The sequence below is a fragment of the Stegostoma tigrinum genome, chromosome 2, assembly GCF_030684315.1.
Source record: "Stegostoma tigrinum isolate sSteTig4 chromosome 2, sSteTig4.hap1, whole genome shotgun sequence".
In the NCBI taxonomy this organism is placed as follows: domain Eukaryota; kingdom Metazoa; phylum Chordata; class Chondrichthyes; order Orectolobiformes; family Stegostomatidae; genus Stegostoma; species Stegostoma tigrinum.
In genome coordinates, this window is record NC_081355.1 from 39,071,145 (window position 1) to 39,099,062 (window position 27,918).

The 27,918-nt window shown below is 41.0% G+C and overlaps 1 protein-coding gene across 3 annotated transcripts; it reads right to left on the minus strand.

Moving 5' to 3' along the window:
* On the minus strand, nt 1-26,450 carry nol7 (nucleolar protein 7). 3 transcript variants are annotated; one of them, XM_048521550.2, is made up of 9 exons: nt 26,245-26,450; nt 21,251-21,311; nt 19,252-19,307; nt 15,585-15,616; nt 13,956-14,034; nt 1,790-1,911; nt 1,619-1,696; nt 671-687; nt 1-338 (listed from the first exon to the last, which is right to left on the minus strand). In XM_048521550.2, exons 1-7 carry the CDS (start codon nt 26,418-26,420, stop codon nt 1,620-1,622), a joined length of 603 nt encoding a protein of 200 aa, XP_048377507.1. In that variant the 5' UTR covers nt 26,421-26,450; the 3' UTR covers nt 1-338; nt 671-687; nt 1,619. The 3 variants fall into 3 exon arrangements, with proteins under 3 accessions (XP_048377507.1, XP_048377517.1, XP_059509567.1); XM_048521560.2 differs by lacking the exon at nt 671-687; XM_059653584.1 differs by having other exon boundaries at nt 1-1,696.
* Nucleotides 26,451-27,918: the final 1,468 nt, after the last annotated feature.

Consider the following 27,918-nt stretch of genomic DNA (forward strand, 5'->3'; position numbering starts at 1 on the left):
TCGGCTTTAAATATTTTTATGGAGAACACGTTGTATACAATATTAGAAACACTTCCAGCATCCCAATTTATTAACGTAACAACTGACAGCTATTACACAGTATAATCTTGTACCATAGCATCAAACTATTACAGAAAATATGGTGTACAGCTTCTTCAAGATTAATTAATTCAGCACATAAATGTTAATGTCCAGAGTATGTGTCCTGTCAAAGAGACCTCCCATTTCTTCTATTTGAGCCCCATGTATACTTCCATTTTCCCAATAGCTCCATTCCCTTATTTCCCAGTGGAAGAGTGAATCTGAATCCATAAACTTACAAAACTTCACAGCAGCTTCTAAAAGAAAAGTTATTTTGATTAAAAAGTAAAATAAATACCATGCAAAGCTATAAATCCTTGGGGCATGCAAGTGAAATTAACAATTCAGCACTGATGGTATTATTGTTATGATTTAGGAAGGACACAGCAAATTCTGCACAATGCACAATATTCAAGTCCAGAATTCGCAATCGATACATTTCAATCATTCACAAAATGGACAGTTCCAGTACTGAAATGACTGCAGCTGTACTTGGCCACTAGCTCTGCAGTTTTTAAAAAGAAAGCGGAAGAAAATGACACTAGGGTGTTAATGAGATTTGAACACATGGTAGGTTATAACTACTTACCAGCAACTTCTCGTGTGCTGAAAATTTAACATGGAATTTTATTCAATGATGAAAATTAGCATAAGATTTTTAGAATTTTAAAGTTTTGTGCCCCTTTCAGCTCACTTCCTTAATCTTATCTACATTTTCCAACCCTTATTTTGCATGCTGTACATCATTTCTAGTTTATATTTTTTGACTTAGAATCTATGTGACAATGAGGATCCTTTAATATGATTTGTTTCCAAATGTTGCATCCTTTGGATACCAGGGCTGAGATACTGATGCGAATGGTGAATGTGAGCTCTTGGCATCAGAGCAAAATTAAGGCCAAGATTTCAAAGAGCAGAACATGAAGGATATTGTAAACTTGGACTGTATTACCGCTTTATAAATATTGTACCAGAGCAGAGGCTGGGAACTCTGTGGTGAGTCACACATCTTCTGACTTGCAAAACCTGTCTTGCATCCACAAGGCATATCATCAGGGATATGATGGAATACTTGTTTAGATAAGTGCAGCTCCAACAATACTCAAGAAGCAGATTTTTTTCAGTTTGCTTTAGACAGTCTCTCATCTCACTAACGTTGGTCATCCTGAATTTAAAATTCTAGTAGTTGATTTGGGCTTTTCACTTTCAAATACTATACTGAACTCTATCTTGTTATGATCACTACTTGATAAATGTTCATGCACAATTAGGTTACTAATTAAATCCAGGTCATTACTAAATCCAATACTGCCTGTCCCCTTGTGGCATCCAGGATATTTTGTTGTAGGAAATAATCCTTGACACGGCAGAAACTCTCTACCTTTCTGACAGGTGTTTGTCAGCCGCTTACGACTTATGTTAAGGTTAAAATCCTCCATTAATACTTCTGTTTTTGCTACACACTTGCCTAATTTCCACAATTATGCAGTCTACTACTTTAGAGCCACCAACTGTAGGTTATACTAAGGTTTCTTACCCTAGGATTTGTTGACAAACAGCATTGCAGCTTTTTTCTTTTCTGCTTTCTTGTTTGCTACTGAGAAGTATTCATTGACTTATTTAAAAATACAAAACATAGAAACATTATTAAGACACATGAAAGGCAAATGAAAATTGAAATTCTGGAACAAACTGCAAAAACAGTTACCACTGCTTCTCCTGCTGCCAGGTCCATACAGTCGAAAATTAATGAAAGCTTTAGCATTTTCAATCTGCTGGCTTTTTTGCCCTTGGTCCTTTAAACGAATGGCCATATAGCTCTCCTTCCATCTGTAAAGGAATGAAAGTGTAAACAGAGTTAAAAACTACATAGCGAGCCTTTTTTTTAAATAGATCAATTTGATTATACCAAGTAATTGTTAAAAAAACAGGAGAGAGTGTAAATTTGAACACGTGATGCAAGCTGGAAAGGAGGTACAACCCTTGCCCTCCATTCCTTGCAATGGTTTATGAAATCTTGAGGCACTAAGCACTGTTTTGGTGCTTACTGTTATGACACAGAGATAGCAAATCAAATCATCACCCGATTTGCAATTAAAACAGACTGTCTAATTGGTTCCCAACAGATTTTACAACTAACAGATCTTGGACACCAAGCTTAACAAAAAATTGTCAATTTATTACAAATTATATAACTTCAGCAGAACACAAATTAATATCTACAATATAAATCTTCATGCATCATAACCCTCACTCTTACACACTATGTGCAAGGAAAGAAATTAAAAAGGAAATCAGGAGAACAAAAAGCAGGCATGAAAGAATAACGACAGGTATAATAAAGGAAAGTCCTAAGTTATTTTACAAGTACATTAAGGTTTAAAAAAATAGGGAAGAGTAGGGCCCATTAAGGACCACTGGTAATTTCTGCATGTAGCCAGAGGTACGGTTGTAAATGAATACATCGTATCGGTGTTCCCTAGTGTGGGATGATGAGTATAGAAATCTGGGAGAAGGACTGTGATATACTTAAAGAAATTTGCATAGACAAACACCAAATTCTGAGTAGTCTGGCAGGCTTAAAAATAGATAAATAGGGGAGAATGAAATATATCCCAGGCTGTTGCATTAGGCAAGGGAGGAAATAGAAAAAAGGGGTGTTTGCAATAATTTTCAATTATTCCCTGGCTACAGGGCAGGTGCCAGAGGGCTGGAAGAAAGCCAGTAAGTTTGCTTCGAGAATTGTCCATTTCTCTTTCACTTTCATCTTTCTTTTCTCTACGCTCCTCTTCTATACTTACTACCTGACACATCTGGACTTTCTCATACAAACAAAAATAGAAATTGTTGGAGAAACTCAGCAATTTCTGCAACTGTTTGTTTCAGATCTCCAGCATTCAGTTTCTTTATCACTGCACTTTCTCTTCATCTTCTTGAGGCATACTGTTTCAACATGCTTACATGACAATTGATTTTCTTTTCCTGTGGTCAGGAGTATCAATTAGATATGTCACCTTACTGACCATTTTAGCTACTTTGAACAGACCACCGAACTTTGCTCTTAGTCGGTCACATTGTGAAGATGAACAAGAAAATGCCACTGCCCGATTTGAATTACTAGTTGTTACATGTTTATCTGCCCATTTTCTTTTGTTTTCTGAAGTTTTCAGATGATTCTGCATAGCTCTACACACTCTTATTAACATTTACAGAGACAAAAACAGAAATTTCTGGAAAAACTTAGCAGGTTTAATAGCATCTGTGGAGTGAAATCAGAAATGTTTCAGGTCCAGTGACCCTTCTTCAGAACCGATGGTAGCTAGGATAAAGTTTTTTTATGCAGAAGATAGGATGGCAGGAGGGGGTAAGGAGTTAATGACGGGGAGAGATAGAGTCCAAAGACTGGCAAAGGAGTGGATAATGGTCAGCCTAAGAGCTGCTAATGGTGACGAATAGTAGCTAATGGGTTGTGTGAAAGAGCAGATCATGTGCTAACGAGGCCTGCTGTGTGGGGGTTGGGGTGAGGACTGGGAGAAGGTACCTCAAGCTGTAAAATTTTTGAACTCAATGTTGAGTTCAAAAGGTTGTGGAGTTTCCAAGGGGAAAAAACGTCAGCCAGGGAACGAGGTGGTGCGTTGCAAGTGGCAGGCAACTGGAAGCCTTTGTGCAAACAGGACGTAGGTGTTCTGTGAAGCAGTCACCCATTCTACACTTTGATTCCCCAGTGTAAAGGAGACTACATTGTGAACAGCAAATGCAGTAGACTAGATTGAGTGAAGTACCAGTAAAGTGCTGTTTCACCCAGAACGTGTGTTTATGTCTTGGATGCTGAGGTGGGGTGGGGGGGGAGGAAGTAAATGGGCAGGTGTAATCCCTTCTGCATTTGCAGAGGAAGATGCCATGGGACTGTGGGATGGTGTTGGGATTGAAGGAAGAGTGGATGATGGTGTCCTTGCCGAAGATGACAATAAGGGAAGAGGAAATGTGGTGACATCCTGCCAGAGGTGGCGGAAATAGCAGCTAATGATCCTCTGGATGTGGATGCTGGTGAGATGGTAACTGAGGACAAGGAGGACCCTTGTGTATTGCTGCTGTGGGAGGGAAGAGAGGGGGTGAGGGGCTGAGGGCTGAAGTATGTGAGATGGGTCAGAGCCAGCTGATGGCCTGGTCGGCTACGGTGTTGGGAAATCCACAGTTGAGCAAGAAGGTGGACATTTTGGATGCTCCCTTGTCACATTTGGCATCATCAGAACTGATGTGATGGAGATGGAAGAACTGGGAGAATGGAATAGAGTTGGTTCTAAAATACCACACAACATCATTACTCTTTTATGGACCCCAACATGCCATGCCATGGGAATTTCACGTACTACTCATAATATCTCCCAGTGGTAGCTGGGCGGTATCACTATCTGACATCTATTCCTTATCTGCTCATCTGTGAGGTGAGTATCCACTTCCTCATCAGCACTCTATTCTTAAGTTAAAAGTACTCAGTAACTTCTTGGGCCTCTATGTCAGTTTAAGTTGACTTTGCTAATTTATTTAATTCAGTATCTGCTTTCTGAGCCTCAATTAGTGATATTATACAAAATTTTCTCCCTCAATTATCTCAAACAATTTTCACCTCTCAGGCAAATTTCAGTGACCCTTGATTATACTATCATGTCAACCTTTATTGATGAAGTTTAGTTAACCATTATTCTAGTTCCACACAGTAGGTAAAAAAAATCTGGAACCTGTTCCTGTAATTGTTTGGTTTCTTGAACATCCTTTAAGTATTCTGTAATTATGATGTTCAGTCCTGCAAAATCGTTACCCAGAAGTAAATCTTCTCCCTCAATAGTTAATGTCTTCACTACTCTGACAATTATTTCTTCTGATAATAAATCACATTCCTATATACTCCATTTAATGGAACTGGAATATATTCTCCACCAGTCCCATTTACTAGTACCTTAGCTCCCATTGAACTTGCTGGAGAGAAAACCAAGTATTGCTGTAGTAAAAGCAACTGTGTTTTCCCTGTATCTCTTTCTACGTTTAGCTTGGATTTGGGTTTAGCTACCTCACCTGAAGAAAACGGAGTAACCTTGCCCCTCGATAAAAACTATGTATACCTCTCATCTACCTTGCATATTTCTTTTTTAACAAAGAATTCACCTCTGTTGTAGTTAGAGGTACAATCTAGTCCATGGTGTTGTCTTTTTGAGTTCCCTTCAACTTATTTATTATGAATTTCTTCCAACATTCCTAACAAATATGTACTAACTTATTACAAGAGAAACATTTATGCTTCTGAACTTCACTTCCACCCTCAACGCTTTCCTTCCTGATTGCAGGATATTCTTCAGATATTCCCTATTGTGTATTCTCTAACCTAGCTGCCTGTCTTCCTTTCACACTTCCACATTTTACTTTTCTCAAATTTCTGGTGACAAAACAAAGTTTTATTGATTAGTTCATAATCGCTAGCCATTACAGCTGCTTGCTTTGCCGTTGCTACCTTTCTATCTTCTACACAAGTTCTTATTACATAAGATAGGAGAGTTTTAAATTCTTCTAAAAATAACTTCCCTGACAGTATAAGTATTTTCAGCCTTCAATGCAGTTACCCACCTGTTAAAATTGTTTTGTTTAATTCCCTCAAACTCAACAAAAGTTTGTTCAGGCTGTTTCCTTTCGTTCCAAAACCTCCGCCTGTATATTTCTGGGACCAATTCATATGCATTTAACTTAAAATAACCCTTTCTACCTCATCATAATCTCTAGCGCCTTTCTCCACCAGGATTGCATAAATTTTGAGCTTTACCAGGTAATTTACTTTGTATGGGCAATATCCAATCTGCATTTGGCCACCCTAATTGGGTCTCTACTTTTGCAAATGACATGAAATGCTTCCATATCCTCCTTTTCAAATACTGGCTAGGCCTTCACAATCTTAAAACATCTCTTGACTAAATTGCAGACTATGCTTAGTTCTTTCCTCTTCAAAGCTCTCCCAAACTTCTGGTTTAGCTTGCTAAGCTGTATCATTTGTAATTTAAATTCTCTTTTTCCTCCCTTTCCAGTTAGTTTAATTTTTTTTCAGGAATTCCTTCTCTCTTTCTGTTCTTTGGAAGTTCACCTCCAATTTACTCATTTCTAATGACCCTTCCTTCAACTTAAGGTTCACTGATTGTACTACCTGGATGACTTGGCCTCTCTGGTATTTTCATTAAACCAAGTTGATATTAAATCCATTACATCTGCCTTCTCAGCTCACCCTGGCTCTGTTACCTTAGCTCTAATCATGTCCCGCAACAGTACCAGGGAAACCTCTGACACTTACAAAAAATCTTTAATAAGTTCTAGTGCCACCTTAAGTCTGTACACAAACAGTGTCACAGGCACCAAGGCACAGCAAAATCCAACACCAAACTTGCATTGTCCATAGTGTTGAGCTGCCAATTATATCATCATACAGGTATAGTAAGCCAAACCAAATCAGCTTCACTATCAACATTAACTAAGTAATGTGTAGTAAACAATAAAAAGTATAAATTATATCACAATCTGGACTACAATAAGGCAAAGCAGATGGCAGGTCTGGACTGCAGGATTTATGAAAAGACGGACTGCATTGATTGAACACTTCTGCAGTTACGTGTCTGTTTAGAATCTCATCAGCTGAGTCTTTGAATCAGACACACAATGACAAATGAGACAGGAACTCCCTTCCTAACAATTTTGTAGTTGCACCTTCACTGAATTGACTGCAATGATTCAACAATATGTCTCACCACCCCTTCAAGGGCAATCAGGGATGGACAGTATCTGCAGGAGTAGTCATCAACATTCACGTCGTATGCAAGAACATAAAAAGCTGGCAAATTTGCTCCAGACCTCAGTCATCTCACAGAGATTTGGCATCAGAATGGGGCTTGATGTGACTGACATCAAACAATATGGCACAGAACAGGCCCTTCAGCCCTCGATGTTGCGCCGACCTGTGAACTAATGTAAGCCCATCCCCCTACACTATCCCATCATCATCCATAGAGATCAAGAATCCATAGCAAGTCATCTTATGTAACAGGTACAATGCACAGATAGCCATGAGGATCAGCATGAATGCAATCCAAGTCACCTTGCAGAGGACACTAGCCAAAACAAGGAGGAGTAAAAGTCCAAATGATAGTTGTAAGGATCCAGTAACTAGGGGGACAAATAGAATCTTTTTACTAGATTCATTCGTGCAACACATATATTGCTGACAGGCCAACATTCTATTGCCCATCTCTGGTTGCCCTTGAGAAAGTGATTGTGAGCTGCCTTCTTGAACTCCTGCAGTCTGCATGCTGTAGGTTCATCCAAAATGCCCTTACAGAGGAATTCCATGATTTTGATCCAGCAATGAGAAGGAATGGTGATATATTTCCAAGTCAGGATGATGAGTAACTTGGAGGCAAACATGCAGGTGGTGGTGTCCCTCTGCCCTTGTCTTTTTAGATGGAAGTGGTCATGGGTTTGGAAGGTGCTGTCTAAGGATCTATAGTAAATTTCTGCATTGCATCAAGTAGATAGTAACACAATGCTGCTACTAAGCGTCAATGGTGGAGGGTCTGGATGCTTGTGGATGTGGTGCTAATCAAATGGGCTGTTTTGTCCTGGATGATGTCAAACTTCTTGAGTGTTGTTGGAGCTGCACTCAGCCAGGCATTCCATCACATTCCTGACTTATGCCTTGTAGATGGTGGATAGGCTTTGGGGAGTCAGGTGAATTACTTGCTGCAGTATTCCTAGCTTCTGTGTAGGTTAGATGGGCTTCAGATTGGTATGACAGGTCGGCACAACATCGAGGGCCAAAGGGCCTGTACTGTGCTGTAATGTTCTATGTTCTGACCTGCTCTTGTAGCCGTGTTCATGTGATAGGTCCAGTTGAGCTTCTGGTCAATGGTAACCCCAACAATGTTGATTGTGGGGGATCTCAGTGATGGTAACACCACTGAATATCAAGGGGCAGTGATCAGATTGTCTCTTATTGGAGACAGTCATTGCCTGCCATTTGTGTAACGCAAATGTTACTTGCCACTTGTCCACCCAAGCCTGGACATTGTCCAGATCTTGTCACATTTGAATATGGATTGCTTCAGTATATGAGGAGTCACAAGTGGTGCTGAACATTGTGCAATCATTAGCCAACATCCCCTCTTCTGACCTACTGGAGGAAAGGTGATTGTTGAAGCAGTTAAAGGTGGTTGGGCCTAGGTCACTACTTTGAGGAACTCCTGAAGAGATGTTCTGAAGCTGAAATGACTAACTTCCAAAATCTCTTCCTATGTACCAGGTACGACTCCAATCAATGGAGAGTTTGCCCCGGTACGCATTGATTTCCAGTTTTTTCTCAGACTCCTCAATGCCACGCTTGGTCCAATGTGGCTTTGATCTCAAGAGCTGCCACTCTCACTCTATCACTGGAATTCACCTCTATTGTCCACATCTGACTCAAGACTGTAATGAGGTCAGGAGCTGAGTGGCCCTAGTGGAACCCAAATTGGGCATCAATAAGCGGGTGCTGCCTGATAGCACTGTTATGACACCTTCATGACTATTGATGATCGAGTGTAGATTGATGGGACAGTAACTGGCTGGGTTGGATTTGTCCTGCTTTGTGTGTTCAGGACATGCCTGGCCAATTTTTCCACATTGTCAGTTAGATGCCAATGTTGTAACTGTATTGGAACAGCTTGACTATGGAAACAGCAGGTTCTGGAACCCAAGTCTTCAGTGCTTTTGCCAAACAGTCATCAGGGCCCATAGCTTTTGTGATATCCAATGCCGTGAACCATTTCTTGATGTCATGCGGGTGAATCAAATTGGCTGAAGACTGGTATCTGTATTGCTGGTGACCACTAAGGAGGTTTAGATGGATCATCCATTTTGCACTACCAGCTGAAGATTGCTGTGAAAGCTTCAGCCTTAACTTTTCCACTTGTGTTGGGCTCTTCCATTATTGAGGATGGGAATATTTGTGGAGCCTCTTCCTCCAGTGATTTGTTTAATTGTCCACCACCATTCAGGATTCCAGAGTTTAGAGGTGAGTCGTTGATTGTGGGATCACTTAGTTTTGTCTATTACATGTTGCTTACACTGTCTGGTAGCTTCACAAGGTTGACATCTCATTTTCAGGTACGCCTGGTGCTAATCCTGACATGCCCTCCATTGAACCAGGGCTGATCTCTTGGCCTGATTGTAATAGTTGAGTGGGGATATTCCAGACCATGAGGTTTCAGATTGTGGAGTATATTTCTCCTGCCATTGATGGCTCACAGCACCTCATGGATGCTCAATCTTGAGTAGCTTGGTAAGTGGTACCAATTGTGCCATTTGGCATGTTATGTAACTGGTAACAGGTCAGGTGAATCTCAAACCAGTCTGAAAGAATATTAGAGAAAGACAGAAAAGATCCAGTTTGTTGTGATCCTTGTTTGGATTAACAGAATTGAAGCGGCTCTGTTTAGAGAGTATCAGCTTTTTTTATTCATTCATGGGATGAGGGTGTCACTGGTTAGGCCAGCATTTATTATCCATCCCAGAGGGCAGTTAAGTGTTAACTACACTGCAGTAGTTCTGGAATCACATGTAGGCCAGACCAGGTAAGGATAGTAGCTTCATGTTCTAAAGGACATTAGGGAACCAGATGGGTGTTTTCAACAATCAACAATGGATTCATGGTCATCAATGGACTCCTAATTCCAGATTTTTAAAAACTGAATTCAAATTCCAAATGACTTTCCACATTAAGCAGAGGTTCACCTGCACATCTGCCAATGTGGTATACTGCATCCACTGTACCCGGTGTGGGTTCCTCTACATTGGGGAAACCAAGCAGAGGCTTGGGGACCGTTTTGGAGAACACCTCCGCTCAGTTGGCAATAAACAACTGCACCTCCCAGTCGCAAACCAATTCCACTCCCCCTCCCATTCTTTAGATGACATGTCCATCATGGGCCTCCTGCAGTGCCACAATGATGCCACCCGAAGGTTGCAGGAACAGCAACTCATATTCCGCTTGGGAACCCTGCAGCCCAGTGGTATCAATGTGGACTTCACCAGCTTCAAAATCTCCCCTTCCCCCACCGCATCACAAAACCAGCCCAGTTCGTCCCCTCCCCCCATTGCTCCACACAACCAGTCCAGCTCTTCCCCTCCACCCACTGCATCCCAAAACCAGTCCAACCTGTCTCTGCCTCCCTAACCTGTTCTTCCTCTCACCCTCCCTTCCTCCCACCCCAAGCCGCACCTCCATCTCCTACCTACTAACCTCATCCCACCTCCTTGACCTGTCCGTCTTCCCTGGACTGACCTATCCCCTCCCTACCTCCCCACCAATACTCTCCTCTCCACCTATCTTCTTTTCTCTCCGTCTTCGGTCCGCCTCCCCCTCTCTCCCTATTTATTCCAGAACCCTCACCCCATCCCCCTCTCTGATGAAGGGCCTAGGCCCGAAACGTCAGCTTTTATGCTCCTGAGATGCTGCTGGGCCTACTGTGTTCATCCAGCCTCACATTTTATTATCTTCAAATTCCAAATGGTGGGATTTGAAACCAGGCCCCCAGAACATTATCTGGGTCTCTGGAATAATAGTCTAGTGATAATAGCACTAGGCCATCACAACTATAGGAGTGAAATTAAGGAATGGGGTCTCAAGACTAATAACCAGAGATTATGGTATCCATGGATTCTTATACAAACCATATGCAAATTGCACAGGTACATTCAGATTGTAGATATGAACATTGAGTGGAAGTGATGTAGAAAAAAAAGTGATTCCAGGAGTTTATAGGCACCAGCACTAAGTATTAGAACAAGGATGAACTAGACTAAAAGAAGGACTATACCGGAACTCAGAATTTCAGTGGAAGGTTAATTAGGGTGGTAAATGGTGGGACAATTACCAGGTGCTGCAAATAGAACATTGAACAATACAGCGCAGAACAGGCCCTTCGGCCCTCGATGTTGCACCAACCTGTGAACTAATCTAAGCCCATTCCCCTACGCTATCCCATCATCCATATGCTTATCCAAGGACTGTTTAAATGCCCCTAATGTGGCTGAGTTATCTACATTGGCATAATTTCGTCACTACAATGAAAGATAATACTAAATGATGCAAAGTAATTAAATGAAGAGAGAATTAAAGGAGTGTGAATAAAACATTAGAGAAAAAGCACAGGTTCAGGTATGTGGTCTAAATATTTGTTCTTTGGATAAACAGAGTAACAGGACAGAATTTGAATGATGAGTAACAGGCACAAATTCATCTTGGGAGGATATGATGTGGCAGCCATTACTAAGACAAGGTACAAGACAATCAAATCTAGGAAGTAAATACATCTGGTTATAATGTGGGGAAAAGATGAGGGGGAGTGGTGATTTTGGGTGGGGAATACTACCTTACTGATGAAAGATAAATTCAATTCATTAATAAAAGAAGATCAATGAGAAGCATGCTCAGGACAGTCTACTGCAACAGTGCGGTCAAGAATTAGCGAGAGAGCGTCTAATGTTGAATTTGTTCATGAATAATGAGCCATATTTATATATTTAACAGCCACATGTGAACAGTTACCCAACAGCATTTTATATCAAGTTAAGTGCATTTTTTTTGGAAGGGAAAATGTGAAATGCTAAAGTTCTAGATTTAGGCAAAGTAACTATGGATAACTAAATAAGAGACAATGGCAAACTGAACAGAATATATAAAGATGCAAAGAAATCTTGTATGCTGATGAATGGGAGAGCTGCAAAGTATGGTTAAGAATACATGAGGGCATCCAGCAAATTTGGCCAAAATCTCACAAATACCCCAAAAGAAATCAAAGATGGAGGTTAAAAAAAATTCACCTTATCCACATTAGCTTATACAATGACTGGATAACTACAGATTCTCAGCAAGTGCAGAAAAACAATAATATTTGACTGGAAGAACAATGAGAACAAGAGGAAAAGATACAGATTGTGTATCTCCTATGCTATTGCTTCAGCTTCTCCAACACAAGCTGTCATACTTCCACCCTTTTTGCTCCGCCAATCATAGATTGTCTCTCTGGAGGAGCTACAACAGCCAAGAATAAGATTGAAGGCCAAGGAGCAGACATGCTGCATTATGAGGCTGACCCATTCAATCTCCTCCTGCACCAAACGATGACAGTGGAAAAGAAGCAGCGAAAGAAGAAAGTTTGAAGTTGGCCCAACACCTAGTAATGAAGTCAGAGACATGCGTACAGCAACACCCAAAGCAAGAATGTCTTCAAGGGCAGCAATCATAGATTCTGTCTTTGGAGGAACAACAAAAGTAGGACAGACAGAAAGTAGGAACTGCAGATCTGAGATAACAACGTGGAGAGCTGGATGAACACAGCAGGTCAAGCAGCATCAGAGGAGCAGGAAGACTGACGTTTCAGGCCTGGACCCTTCTTCAGAAGAAAAAGAGAACTTGTGATTAGAGCAGCTGGTGCAGAAAGCACTGGAGAAAGAACATAGAACATAGAACAGTACAGCACAGAACAGGCCCTTCAGCCCACAATGTTGTGCCGACCATTGATCCTCATGTATGCACCCTCAAATTTCTGTGACCATATACATGTCCAGCAGTCTCTTAAATGACCCCAATGACCTTGCTTCCACAACTGCTGCTGGCAACGCATTCCATGCTCCCACAACTCTCTGCGTAAAGAACCTGCCTCTGACATCCCCTCTATACTTTCCTCCAAACAGCTTAAAACTATGACCCCTCGTGCTAGCCATTTCTGCCCTGGGAAATAGTCTCTGGCTATCAACTCTATCTATGCCTCTCATTATCTTGTATACCTCAATTAGGTCTCCTCTCCTCCTCCTTTTCTCCAATGAAAAGAGACCGAGCTCAGTCAACCTCTCTTCATAAGATAAGCCCTCCAGTCCAGGCAGCATCCTGGTAAACCTCCTCTGAACCCTCTCCAAAGCATCCACATCTTTCCTATAATAGGGCGCCCAGAACTGGATGCAGTATTCCAAGTGCGGTCTAACCAAAGTTTTATAGAGCTGCAACAAGATCTCACGACTCTTAAACTCAATCTCCCTGTTAATGAAAGCCAAAACACCATATGCTTTCTTAACAACCCTGTCCACTTGGGTGGCCATTTTAAGGGATCTATGTATCTGCACACCAAGATCCCTCTGTTCCTCCACGCTGCCAAGAATCCTATCCTTAATCCTGTACTCAGCTTTCAAATTTGACCTTCCAAAATGCATCACCTCGCATTTATCCAGGTTGAACTCCATCTGCCACCTCTCAGCCCATCTCTGCATCCTGTCAATGTCCCGCTGCAGCCTACAACAGCCCTCTACACTGTCAACGACACCTCCGACCTTTGTGTCGTCTGCAAACTTGCTGACCCATCCTTCAATCCCCTCGTCCAAGTCATTAATAAAAATTACAAACAGTAGAGGCCCAAGGACAGAGCCCTGTGGAACTCCACTCACCACTGAGAGGTATGACTGGAGGAGTAGCTGTGACCTGTCACTCATTCCTGACCCAACCAAAACTCTGTATTTAGAACCCGCTCCCAGCGATTAGCAGAAGTACAATTTTCATTTAAGCCTCACTCCAGCTGCTGAAGGGCAGACCATATACTTGAAATGACAGATTTCCAAGGTGCCAGTATCAGAAACGTGCAAACAGGGAAAATTCCTCATCCCTTCTTACTTTTATGTAATATTAACCCATTTCTCCTAAATTAGTGGCCGAGATAATAAGGTTGTGGAATAAATTGAATTCAGAAATGTAAACTATTTCTTCAGATTGTTAGCTCATCTTTGGCTAAAAGAGGCTGGATTCTGGTGTCAGTTACCTGGTATCCAAGCACTCCTCAACATCTCCTTCCAATCCACTATCCTCCTCAGGGTGCTGCATAGAATCACAACCTTCACCTAAAATGAGGCAAAACAAGTTTTAAACAAAATAAATTTGTAGGAGCAACCAAGATATATAAACAGAATTAAAAATAACCTCACCTACAAAAAACAACCTGCTTAGGTGACTCTAGAGGTTGCAAGATAGAAACTAAACTGAAAGTGGTATAGTTCATATTCCCAGGTGCTGATCCAGGCAAAGCACTGCAAAATCTAGTGCCAGGTGGAACTGAACGTCAATGATCCCTTTATCCCTACTAAATGCCTAAATTCATGTTACTATGCTGTTCAAAAGTTAATGACATATTTTGACATTCTGACACAATTTTATCCAACAACAGTAGTTAACCCAGTCCAGACTGGGTATGGAACTCGGGACCTTTGACCCTCACATTGTTCAGTGTCACCAGTACTGTGTTGTTATTACCTTACATTAGGAGGTCCACAACTTTTCCTTTGTAAAAGATTTGTCTTTGCTAAAGGGAACAAACTAATTAGTCAACAATCAAGAAATTCTTCTCTCACAATGCATAACAGTTTCATTTAGCAGAAAAGGTCGCAATGTGCTGCACAAAGGTGTGATCAGAAAAAATCACACCACTGCATAGGAGGCAAAATAAAAAGGGATGACTAAACCTGTCAAAGAGGCAGATTTTAAGGAGAGTTGTAAAAAAGGAGAGCCAGAGGAATTTAAGGGAGGGAATTTCAGCACATGGGCCTCAATGGCTGATGACACAGCACACAATGGTGGGGCAAACAGAGGCGTAAGAAGCTAAAAGGGAGAGTTTGGGGCGAATAATGCAAAGCTGGAGCCAACGACATGGGACAAGACTAAGAGTATGACGATGAGAATTTTGAATTTGAGACATCAAGGGATCAGAAAACGACGCTGGTCAACGAGGTCAAAGGTGATGAGACAGCAAGATAAGCAGTGGACAAAGGCAGGTCGTGGACAGGAATGTCTAGCATACGAGAAATTGGGTTGCAATGTTGAAATCACCTTTTAAAAATGAATCAAGTATCTAGCATAATAAAGGCATACAATCTATTCCACCTAACATTTGCAATAGATCATCCTCCTAAACAATATTTTGTATTAGTTCCACTTTCTCCTCAGTAATGTAACTCTGCATTAAAATTGTTCACTGTACACTGTGGACAATGTACTTGAAAAAAACAAAAGAAAATTACCTTTATCACACTTAAAGCACTACATGAGAAGTACACAGGCAGGTTACCAATAGTTTAGTCCTGTGTTAGACATTGTACCCTACAGTCCCTTATTATGCAACCACTTCTTAGAGCAACCCCGATGTGCTTATATCCGAAAAATATCAGGACGTGGCAGGCTAACATAAAACAGTTTTCAAAAGTTTAATTTGGATGTGTAGTGCTGACAACAAAAACTTTGATTTTTTTTCTTGGAGGACTTCAGTACCAAAACATCAGAATGCCAACAGTTGGTCAGCTTCCATCTGAAAGAATCTCAAATCATTTATTAGTGGTAAAAAAAATTAATTACATAATGTGTCAGAAATCCAACTGAATGGCAAAAAAGCATGCTCTACCTTCTTTACTCGAGTCATGTGTCTGGTCATTCCTAGAAGGCAAAGCAAATCATTCAGTATACTGTTCATCATACAGCTGGTGTCCTGCAGCATATAGTGCAAACTTCAGACAAAGTATTAATCACTTGAAAAGTTGAAACCGAAAATTAAAGCTGAAAAATTCCAAACCTTGTATGTCCTTCACAGGTAAAGTTGCTTTTCTACAAATACACTATACAACATTTTTGGGATGGGTAGTAAGCAGAATGAGGATATTTCTCAGTTGCTATTAATCCTGCATAAGCTATTCTGCAATACAATGAAAAGAACTTGCATTTGTATGGAATAGCTCAAAGCATTTACAAACAATGGGTAACTTATGAAGTATAGAACACCGAACAGCACAGTACAGTACAGGCCTTTTGGCCCACGATGTCTGGTCAATGTTGTGTAGTCAAACTGGGTGGACAACCTGGTGCAGAAAATATATGAGCAGATGAGTATTTAAACTATGTTTAGCGGTGTTAGTACAGAAAGGATATGAGAACTGTATGTTCTTTTTCACTAAAGCCAAGGTTATTTTACTTCCACCTGAATGGGAAGATGGGTCTTTATTTTCCTTAAAAATGTGAATTTACTGCCTATCCCTAAGACATGCTTGGTACAACCATGCAAATTGGTGTGCCATTTTGGATGGTATTAATACTCCAGCAATTTTAATGGAACTGCCCAAAATACATTGAATTTAATTATGTGAAAAACAGCACTTCTGGCAACTTAGCCCTGCCTCTGCACTGTCCTGAAACATCAGCCCAAATGTTTAGTTCTGTAGTCAGGCTTCAGTTTTTGCCGTGAAGTAAGAATTCTATCCATTGAGCCAGACCAACAATAACCACTTTAACTGAATGGACAGCATAAATGCATGCATTTTGTTTTCATAATTGGATATCTTTATGACAAATTCTACTGCAATTAATTTTCATGTTGTTTTATCTCATTAAGGGTTGTGTAGGTTAGGTTGGTTGTAAGTGGATGAGTCTGGGTGGGACGCTCTGTGAGTTGGGTGTGGACTTGTTGGGCCGAAGGGTCTGTTTCCACACTGCAGAGATTCTACGATCTAAAACTAGAACCAGAGTCAAACAAACTGAATCACATTTCTGGGCAGATGGCGATAAAAATAATTTTTAATATGTAAATCAAGTAGACTTGTATGTCTGACATGGAAATAGGGAAACAGCGAAATTTCATGACTTTAAAAGAATATAAATTTGAACAGGTTAGACTCATTTTTAACTGATTAAAAACAGCAGCCCAGAAATGTTCAAATTGTGTGTTTTCTCTACATATTTTGAGCAATTTTACAAAACTAAGAGTCAGGGACAATCAGATTTTCTTAATGATCATATTATTAAAATTTTATATATATGACTTTGTAGCAGCAACAAAATTTGTGCCTGTATTCAAAATGGGTACAAATCTAATAAAACCCACCATCGTTAACAGCAGTTAATAACTTCTAAATTTCTTCTCATTTGAAAACTTTGACAATGTTTCATCAAAAGAAATGCTGTCCTGAATCTAACACAATATGAACAATGTACAGTGGGTTGACATTTCAAACCAAAGCACGCAGATAAGCAAAATGGCAAAAAACAAGGCATTTTCATCTCCCCATTGGGAAATTTAAGATTTAGAATTATCAATCAATATTTACATGCAGTTTCAAAATGGTTCAATAAGAAGAACTTGTAAAAGAAGGAGCTAGTTGAACAACTCATCTACTTGGCACCTGTGCCTTTGTTACCTCTACACGGTACGGTTTCCCACGTTCAACCCCCCACAACTTAAGGATATCTAAAACTCTGCTCCCTGCATGGTACCAAGTCTCATTCATCTATTACCTGGGCATTCTGACCTAAAGTAAATGCTGCTGAGCAACATCTTGACTTCAAAATGCTTACCATAGAATTCCTACAGTGTGGAAACAAGCCATTCGGCCCAACAAGCCCACAACGCCAAAGAGCATCTCACCCAGACCCACTCCCCGTACCTCTGCAATTTCCCATGTCTAACCTAAACTACCACAGACACTATGGGCAATCCGCCTACCCTACACACCTCTGTACTGTGGGAGGAAACCAGAGCACCCACAGGAAGCGCATCAGACATGGGAAGAATGTGCAAACTCCACACAGTCACCAGAGGGTGGAATTGAACCCGGCTGAGGCTGCAATGCTAAGCACTAAGACACTGTGCCGCTCTCATTTTAAAATTCCTTTGTGGCCTCATCTCAGTCTATTTTTGTGACCTTCTGCCCCACTATTTTCCAAACTATCCAGACTCTCTAACTCCTGGCTTTTGAAACACACGTGATACTTCACCAGTGATGGACAAGTGTTCAACTGTCTCGACTACAAACTCTGGAATTCCTTCCCTGTACTTTTGCACCTTCCTATTTCGGTTCCTTCCTTCAAGACACTTTTTTAAACCTACTGCATTGACCAAGATTTTGGTTAACTGACCCACTATCTCCCTGTGTTGTTTAGTCTCTATTTTATTCCATCATGCCCTGTGAAAAGCCTTTGGGTGTTTTCTAAACATACGTAGTTGTGCAGTTTTAACTAGAACCATAATGTTAAAGAGTGGTGGAGTGATTAGGTTTTAAAAGGAACATGCTATTTGTAACAGATTAAGGTATTACCTTTATGCTTTTAGAATACACAATACACAAGGGAAGTTGGCAGAAAATAAAAAATAAACCAGAACTTGTCAATATGTACTCAAACGGCCTCAATGACATGTGATCCTGTTTTCTCATTTCTATTCCAGTCAGACTGAGGTTTACGTAACATGAACATGTGTAGCAAACTAAGCTCATTCTTGCAATCAAATCTGTAATCTGGACCTAGGTTCCTTTATTAGAGTTTCACAAAATACAAATCACTCCTAACAGTTGTTGAGCAATTCATTGCTGGCTTTTCAAATTTTTCACGTGGGCCCTCTTGTGGCACTGTGGGTGATGTCCCTAACCATGAACCAATTCAAGTTCCACCTTGAAGGTCATAGATCATAGATCATAGAATCTCTGCAGTGTGGAAACAGACCCTTCGGCCCAACAAGTCCACACCCAACTCACCCAGACTCATCCACTTACAACCAACCTAACCTACACAACCCTGAACACCACGGGCAATTTAGCATGGCCAATCCACCTAACCTGCACATCTTTGGACTATGGGAGGAAACCGACGTAGACACGAGGAGAATATGCAAACTCCATATAGACAGTCTCGTGAGGGTGGAATCAAACCCAGGTCCCTGGCATTGTGCAGCAGCAGTGCTAACCATGGGGCCTCAACATCTTTGAACAAGATGATTAGAAAAATAGGTTAATTTTTTTTTAAAAAGTCCACATTTTTAAAAATCCAATGTTTTCACAAAGATGATCACAATTTTCTTGGCAGATTGTGTAAGCAATGGAACAACCTCAATTGTTTTCAAAAGACAATGCTTACACAACTCAGAATTAAAAAGAAACAGGGCAACTGCATAATGTTTTGAATAATGTTAATTTTATAAACTGATACAGATATATACATTAAGTAGGTAATCAATCTTCAAAACGTTTACTATTTACTTTATTATCTTTGTACTTCAAAAGTGTCTTGTTTAACAAATGTCTACTTACTTATCTGAGACTGAAGTGATCGCTTCAAGAATATTATCCGGAAGCAACTTGCGTTTCTAGTATATATAATAACAAAATAGAAAGAGAGATTATCAAACAGACAAATTCCATATTATGCCATCTAGCAAGGAGAGCCAAATTCCAATTAAAAATTCGTAATTTCAACTTATCCAATGTGGACATATTCAGCCTGCCTTTGTTTTAACAAAAGCTACAAAAGAAGTTGAAGGACATCCCAGTGCAAAACCCACAGTTTGAGCACTTAGTGTTGAACAGATTGTTTTAATTCATTCAAGACATGTTGGTGTCATGGCTATAATTAACCATCTTAAATGTCCTTGAGAAGGGGATGGTGATACACCTTTTTGAACCAGAGCAGTCCATGTTGTGTAGGTACACCCACAGTCCTGTTGAGGAGGTAATTTCAGCATTTGACCCAGCAATGGTAAAAGGAATTGCAATATAGTTCCAAGTCAGGATGGTGCATGTAGACACCAGATCGACAGCCCTTCCGGAACAGTAACCTATTCCAATAATGTATCAGGGACCCGGTAAACTCTGAGCCTCTGGAAAATTAATGCAAAACTGTTTATGTATGGTAGTTTATGACAAGTTGAGTAAAGATGGAAGGCCATTAGCTTGCTTGGAGTTTAGAATAATGGAGGAATATTTAATTTTACATTTGAAAACTCAGTAACTGAAAGCTTTTCAGATTGTTTTGAGGAGATATAGCTGGGCTAAGAGACCAGCACAGACCCTCTCAAAGAAAGAAGTTTTTTTTAAATAACAGTGCGGGAAAACAGTTACCTCAGCAGAGAAGTTTAAATTGTGAAATGTTCAAACCAGGAGTGTTTGGTTAGAAATCTGTATGTGATTGAAAGCTGAGAAAGTTTAAACTCTCAGTTTTGAGAGAAGTGAAACTGGACGAAACTACAGTTCACACACAAGAAACTGGATTGAATCAATTCAGTAGAACTTAAAGATTTAGTAGAGGGATAAGTTATCTGAATATGCATTTTGGTAATGGACAGGAAACAAGTCAAAACTTTGTTTTGCTGCATGTTTTAAAGATTTTTCTGTGTTCTATATATTTAGATGACTTAGTTTTATTTCTAATGGAATAAACTCTCTCCTGTTGTTAAAGAAACATCCTCACGAGACTGTTTTCATGAGTGACTACCTCGTTAAATAGTATTTTAAAAAAAATCTGATTTCATTCTGGGATATGACCCATATAGCAGTACCATCAGCTGGGATCATAATATTGATCTCACAAGGATTTAAAATCCCTCTATGGTTTCATACCTCCCTATCTCTGCAACCTCCTCCAAACCCAGAACACTCCAAGATCTCTTGTGCATTCCCATTTTAAAAGTGTCACTGCCAATGACCATGCCTTAAGCTGCAATTGCCCAAGGCTCTGGAATTATCACTATAAGTAATGCTCCCCAACACTTTTAAGACTGCTACCTAAATTCTAACTCAGCCAGTTGTTTTTCATCATCCATCCGATTGTCTTTTTGTATTGTTCAGGATCAAACTTGAAGTTTCTTGGAATTTTTTATACTACATTAAAGCCGCTATACAAATATAACTTGCTCTTGTCACTGTTTTGCTCAATGGTAAGAATCAATAATCAATATCATACTGTGCCAGGACTGAAAATGGAAAGGGTTTATTCTGGTTGCCCTGGGCTTAAACATCCAAAAACTGTACAGTGCAGTATGACAGGCTAGTGGAATTATTGAGTTTTAAAATAATGTAATTCAACCATAATTTTGGAAAATAGCACAAACTGAATAAACATGTTCTAACAAGATAAATACGCAAAAATATTTGCATAACAGCCTCCAAAATTGAACAGCTCACTAAACTGATGCAGTAGCAGTGCATTCTATAAATGAAATGAAGAAGAGCTTCAAGTGTGCTTCATCTACAAAATGAAAATGAAAATGAAAATTAATTTATAAAAGTTTGGTATCTTGACTAACAACCGTACCTTCTGCTCTTTGAATAACTGTTCCTTTCTTCTTCTTTTCTCCTTCAGCAATGCTTTTTCTCTGAAATATTTTAAAACATAATTACAAATAAAAATTGCATTTCCCTTTTTTGTCACATTTACACTTAAGTTTACTGTAATTGTGTTGTGCCCCTCATCACTTCCTAGCCACCACTGCCAAAAATAAACCCATGCTCAAAAGTTAAATATTTGGGACATTCTTACCAAATTACTTTCCAGAGAAACTGAATTGCATATTAAAAATAGAATGTCCAATTCAAGAAAGTGGCTGATTCCATACTTTGTCAGGATGACAAGGCCTTGGAGAAATTATGGAGGAAATCTACCAGAATGATACCTGGGATTAGGGATTTCAATTAGGTGGAAATACCAGAAAATCTGGGACTGCTCTTCTTAGAGCAGAGGAGGATACAGGTATTCAAAACTGTGCAGGATTTTGATCAAAATTCAGGGAGTACACACATACCTTGGCAGGAATGCGGACTATCAAATTACACAGATTTTTCATGATTTGCAAAAATATCAATGGGGCAATGGGAAGTTTTGTTTTAATAACAAGCAATTATAGTTTAAGATGTATTGCCAAAATGGACAGTGGAAAAGTTCAACAATAACACTCAAAAGGGAACATGTGAATACTTATGAAGGAAGAAAATTTTAGGGGTATAGAAAAAGAGTAGTGCTAGTTGGATAGTATTTTTCCATTATTGCTGACAATGGCTCAGAATAAACTTCTGCATTGTACACTACCAAGATAACTGAAAATTAAGATCCAAAAATTGCTCAGAAAATTCGCCTTTGATTCTGAATGAACAATGCAAACTAGAACAGGCTATTTTTCAAAGGAAAAAAGAATTGTATGAGCTTGGGTAGTTTTATTCTATTCATTTATGGATCTGAACTTCATTGGAAATTCCAAAATTTGACACCCATGCCTAATTGTGCTTAGCAGGTGGTGGAGAGCTGCCTTGCTGAACCAGCTGCAGCACATCTGTGCAGGCACATAGAGTCATACAGCATGGATACAAACCTTGCTGACCAAGTTTCCCAAACAAAACTAGTCCCAAGTGCCTGCATTTGCCCCACAGCTCTCTAAACCTTTCTTATTTAATGTACCTATCCAAACGTGTTTTAAATGTCGTAACTGTACTTGTGCCTACCACTTCCTTTGGCAATTTATTCCACATATGAAGCACCCTGTGTGAAAATGGTGCCGCTGAGGTCCTCTTTCTCCTCTCACCTTATCAATACACCCCCTAGTTGTGAAATCTTTCCTAAAGCAGGGCGACCAGGACTACACAGAACACTCCAAAAATGGCCTCGCCAACATTCTGTACAACTGCAACATGACATCCTAACTTCTATACTCAATGAAGCACTGAAGGCAAGCGAACTAAATGCCTTCTTAACTAGCCACTCTACCTGTAATGCACCCTTCAAAGAACTATGTACCTGAATCCCTAGGACTCTACTCAATAATTCTACCCAGGAGCTTCACTGCTAACTGTATAAGTGCTATCCTTTTTCATTTTATCAAAATGCAACACCTCCCATTTATCCAAATTAAACTCCATCTGCCACTCCTCAGCCCAATTGATCAAGATCCCTTTGTAACCTTAGATAATCTTCTTGGCTGTCCACTGTACCACTATTTTGATGTCATCTGCAAACTTACCAGAAATTCCTCCTAATTCGTCATCCAAATCATTTACATAAATGATAGACAACAGTGGACCCAATACCGATCCCTGCGGAACACCTCTAGTCACAGGCCTCCAGTTTGAAAAACAACCCTCAACCACAACCCTTGGTCTTCTACCATCAAGCTAATTTTGTATCCAACTGGCAAGGACTCCCCGAATCTCATGCAATTTAACTTTACAAATCAGTCTACCATGCAAAACCGTGTCAAAAACTTACAGTTAAGTCCAAGTAGGTGTCTACCACTCTGTCCTCATCAATCTTTTTGGTAACGTTCTCAAGAACCTCAATCAAGCTTGTGAAACATAATTTCCCTCTCACAGAAACATGCTAGCCATCCCTAATCAGTCTTTTCCTCTTCAAATCAATGTAAATCCTATCTTTCAGAATCCTCTCCAACTTTTCATAGAATCCTACAGTATGGAAGAAGGTCATTTAGCCCATCGAATCACCAACTGAGCAGATAAATATTAATTGATTTCCGGGCTGGCTGGACTGACATGCGAAGAAAGACTGGATCGACTGGGCTTGTACTTGTTGGAATTTAGAAGAGGGGGCATCTCAAAGAAACATATAAAATCCTGATGGGATGAGACAGGCCAGATGCGGGAATAACGTTCCCGATACTGGGGATATCCAGAACTCGGAGGTCATGGTCTCAGAATAAGGGGTAAGCCATTCAGGACTAAGATGAGGAAAAATTTCTTCATTTGGAGAATTGAGAGGTACGGAGAGAAAGTGAAAATCGGATACAGAGACTGCATGATCAGCCATGATCGTATTGAAAAGTGGTGCAGGTTTGAAGGGACAAAGGGCCTACTCCTGCATCTATTTTCTATTTCTTTAAAGATCAACGAACTTTCCCATGTATAGAACCAAAGAAGCTGGGAGAGATAATAAACAACTATTTCTCGCCAATATTTATGACGAGAAAGACATGGAAACTAGGGAGTTACAGGAAACAAATATTGATGCCTTAAAAACAGTCCACATTACTGAAGACGATGTGCTGGAGAGCCTAATCAAACGTATCCTAGGACATTTGTGGGAAACTCAGGAAGAAATTATGGGGCCTTTAGCAGATACGTTTGTATCATTTGTAGTCACAGCCATGGGTGAGGTGCCAGAAGACTACAGACCAGTGAGTTTGACATCTGTGGTGAATCAGTTGTAGGAGCTGATTCTGAAAGAAAGGATTTACATGCATCTGGACAGGCACTGGCTGATTATGGATAGTCAGCAATGGCTTTGTTTGTGGGAAACTGTCTCTCACAAACCTAATTAGAGTTTTTTTGAGGATGTAACTAAGATGACAGATGAGACAGAACTGTAAATGTTGTCTACATGGACTTTAGCAAGGCCTTTGACAAGGCACTGCATGGTTGACTGGTTAGTAAAGTCAGATCACGTGGGATTCAGGGAAAGCTTGCCAACTGGATACAATATTGGCTGGATACAGCATTTACAATATTGGCTTGATTGTAGGTGACAGAGGGTGCTGGTGGTGGTGGAGGCTTATTTTTCAGATTGGAGGCCTCTGTCCAGCGATGCTGCATGGGTTTTAGTACTGGGTCCTTCTATTTGCTATTTCTGTAAACAATTTGGAGGAGAAATTAGGGAGAATGGTTAATCAGTTTGCAGATGACACCAAAATTAGTGGTAGACAGTGAAGAAGGCTATCCAGGAATACAAAGGGTTTGAGTATCAACTGGGCCGAGAAGCTTAATACAGATAAACGCAAGGAGCTGCATTTTGCTAAGACAAACCAGGGCAGAAATTATATAACTAATGGTAGGGCACTGGGTATGTTATCGAACAGAGAGACCTATGGGATTCCTTGAAAGTTGTGTCACAGATAGTCAGGGGTGGGGGGGGCACCTGATACGTCTTCATTGCTCAGTATAGAGTTTGGGATGTCACGTTGAAGTTCTACAGTATGTTGATTAGTAGTACTGTGTATAGTTCAGGTCCCCTCACTATAGACAGAATATTATTAAATTGGAGAGGGTGTACAAAAGATTTACAAGCATGTTCTCGGGCCTGGAGTGTATGAGTTACAAGGATAGGCTTGGACTTTTCTCAGCGAACGTAGGAGGTTGAACGGTGACCTTTCAGAGGTTTATAAAATCATGAGGGCATAGGTAAGGTGAATAACAAAGGTTTTTCTCCCCCTAAGGCAAGGAAGTTCAAAAATAGATGACATAACTTTAAGGCGGGGGAAAGATTTAAAAGGGATTCAAAAGGTACTTTTCCCCCCACACCCCCAGGCCCACAGTGGCTGGTTAATACACTGAATGAACCCAGAGGAAGTGATAGATGCAGGTTCTGTTACAACATTTGAGGGACATTTGGAATGGCTGGTGAATAGGAAAGATTTCGAGGGACATGGGCCAAACGCAGGCAAATGCGACTAGTTGAGTTTGGGAAACCATGTCAGCATGAACGAATTGGATCAAAGGGTCTGTATGACTCTATAAGCTGAATCACGGAAAACAGAGGTCAGGTTTTCGCAGCAAAGCCTTACAGCATAACTGAATTTCCAACTGGGATAATTAAAGTGCTATATAAATGCTGGACGGCTTTTTTTCTGTATATTCAGTTACGATTTTATGGAAGAGCAAAAAATATGGTGCGTTCGTTGACTTAGTGAAATCCAACTCAGCCCACCTGACTTGCTGCTTAACAGATTAAAGAAAAACCGAGAGAACAGCGGATGCTGTAAATCAGGAACAAAAACAGACGCGCTGGAAAAGCTCAGCAGATCTGGCAGCATGAGAAGACAAAATCAAAATTAACGTTTCGGGCGCAATTCTGAGAAAGGGTCACTGGACCCGACACATTGACTCTGATTTCTCTTCACAGATGCTGCTAGATCTCCTGAAGCGTTTCCAGCAGTTTTGTTGCTGCTTTAACAGGTTAAGTCGATCACACCGAGACCTTAAAAGTTCAGAGGAGACTTGGTTATCAGAGTTGGGCAGCGGCGCACTGTTTCAAACAAACAGGCTTGCATGTGGCCGGGCCCCTCGCTATCAGACCGAAGGTTCAGTTTTGGGGCTGTGCTGATGCTGCGGTTGGAGACCAGGTGCTCAGCAATCGGATGAGATCTCCAATGCCAGGGATTAAACTTTCGCACCAGAGTATCCGAAGTTCCCAGCCCGACCCTTCTGACCGTCGCTTCAATTGTGGAGGCTGAAGACACGAACCAACAGTTTAACCCTTCTCAAAGTGGATCGGGGGCGCCGCGTCAGAGAGAGGACCAGGACCGCTCTCACCTCCTCACAATCTCTAGCGCCGCTTTTATGTTTCTTTCAGCTGCCTCCCGGGCGCTACTGAAAGTCACCTCTTCCGGTGCTTCATCTGCTTCCCTCTGGTTGGATTCAGCCGACATTTCCCGCCGATCTTGTCGGCTTTTCACGAGACACCCCGCTTCCCTTCTCGCCATCTTCATGGCTCCTCATTGGTTCAACTTCAAGTTTTGCGCAATTTCAACACAGCGCCCTCTTGCGTCTGGGAGGTTCAGACAGCGCCCGTTTGCGGCTTGGTAGTTTCAACCAGCGGCCTCTTGCGTATGGGAGTTTATAGGGCTACAATTCACCTACTTGGTGTTCCCGGGCGACTATATCTAAGGTCGGGGCTAACAAGGTGTTGAGCTGGATGAACACAACAGGCCAAGCAGCATCAGAGGAGCAGGAAAGTTGACCTGAAGAGGGGTCTACACGCCAGCTTTCCTGCTCCTCTGATGCTGCTTGGCCTGCTGTGTTCATCCAGCTCAACACCTTGTTATCTCAGATTCTCCAGCATCTGTAGTTCCTACTATCTCTGAAACAGTTTCTTAGTGTCATCATCTTTGTCAATATCACGTCCCAGAAAATGAGCAAAGTCCTTGGAGAATTCACACCTCATTGGGAGTAAGCATGCTGTTTGCAGTTGTTTCAACATTGTGTATATTAATTGTGGCCATTAATTCATGTTGTCTCTGCAACAACCAGAATACCACCCCATTATGTAAAATGCTCTCCAACCTTTGAAGAATGTCAGACACTAGGATGTTGGAAAATCCTGGAACTGAGCCCATTTGAAAAGGCAAGCTGAGAAAATAATGTTTACCAAATGGAGAGATGATTGTGGTAAACAGTCTGGACTTCTCACCTAATGGAGTCTGCCAGAAACCACAGTTGGCATCAAGTTTACTGGGAGTCTTAAGGTCTCATTCACATTAGCCATGCAGTTATTTTTTTTCTAGCCCTTGCCTTAGTGAACTGTGTAAGATCAACTCAAATTCTGATCAAACCATTTTGCTACAGTGAGCATGCTTGAACAGCATTCTGAGATAATGGGAACTGCAGATGCTGGAGATTCCAAGACAACAAAATGTGAGGCTGGATGAACACAGCAGGCCAAGCAGCATCTCAGGAGCACAAAAGCTGACGTTTCGGGCCTAGACCCTTCATCAGAGAGGGGGATGGGGGGAGGGAACTGGAATAAATAGGGAGAGAGGGGGAGGCGGACCGAAGATGGAGAGTAAAGAAGATAGGTGGAGAGGGTGTAGGTGGGGAGGTAGGGAGGGGATAGGTCAGTCCAGGGAAGACGGACAGGTCAAGGAGGTGGGATGAGGTTAGTAGGTAGCTGGGGGTGCGGCTTGGGGTGGGAGGAAGGGATGGGTGAGAGGAAGAACCGGTTAGGGAGGCAGAGACAGGTTGGACTGGTTTTGGGATGCAGTGGGTGGGGGGGGAAGAGCTGGGCTGGTTGTGTGGTGCAGTGGGGGGAGGGGATGAACTGGGCTGGTTTAGGGATGCAGTGGGGGAAGGGGAGATTTTGAAACTGGTGAAGTCCACATTGATACCATATGGTATCCCTTCCTCCCACCCCAAGCCGCACCCCCAGCTACCTACTAACCTCATCCCACCTCCTTGACCTGTCCGTCTTCCCTGGACTGACCTATCCCC

Bases quoted from the DNA above. Each gene is read 5' to 3' on its own strand.
- nol7 (XM_048521560.2), bottom strand. From the start codon at position 26,420: ATGAAGATGGCGAGAAGGGAAGCGGGGTGTCTCGTGAAAAGCCGACAA. The intron at 15,617-19,251 runs GTAAGTAGACAT...TTTGCCTTCTAG, and splicing joins ATCACTTCAGTCTCAGATAA to GAATGACCAGACACATGACT. The intron at 1,697-1,789 runs GTAACTGTTTTT...TTTTTAAATAAG, and splicing joins TGGCAGCAGGAGAAGCAGTG to TCAATGAATACTTCTCAGTA.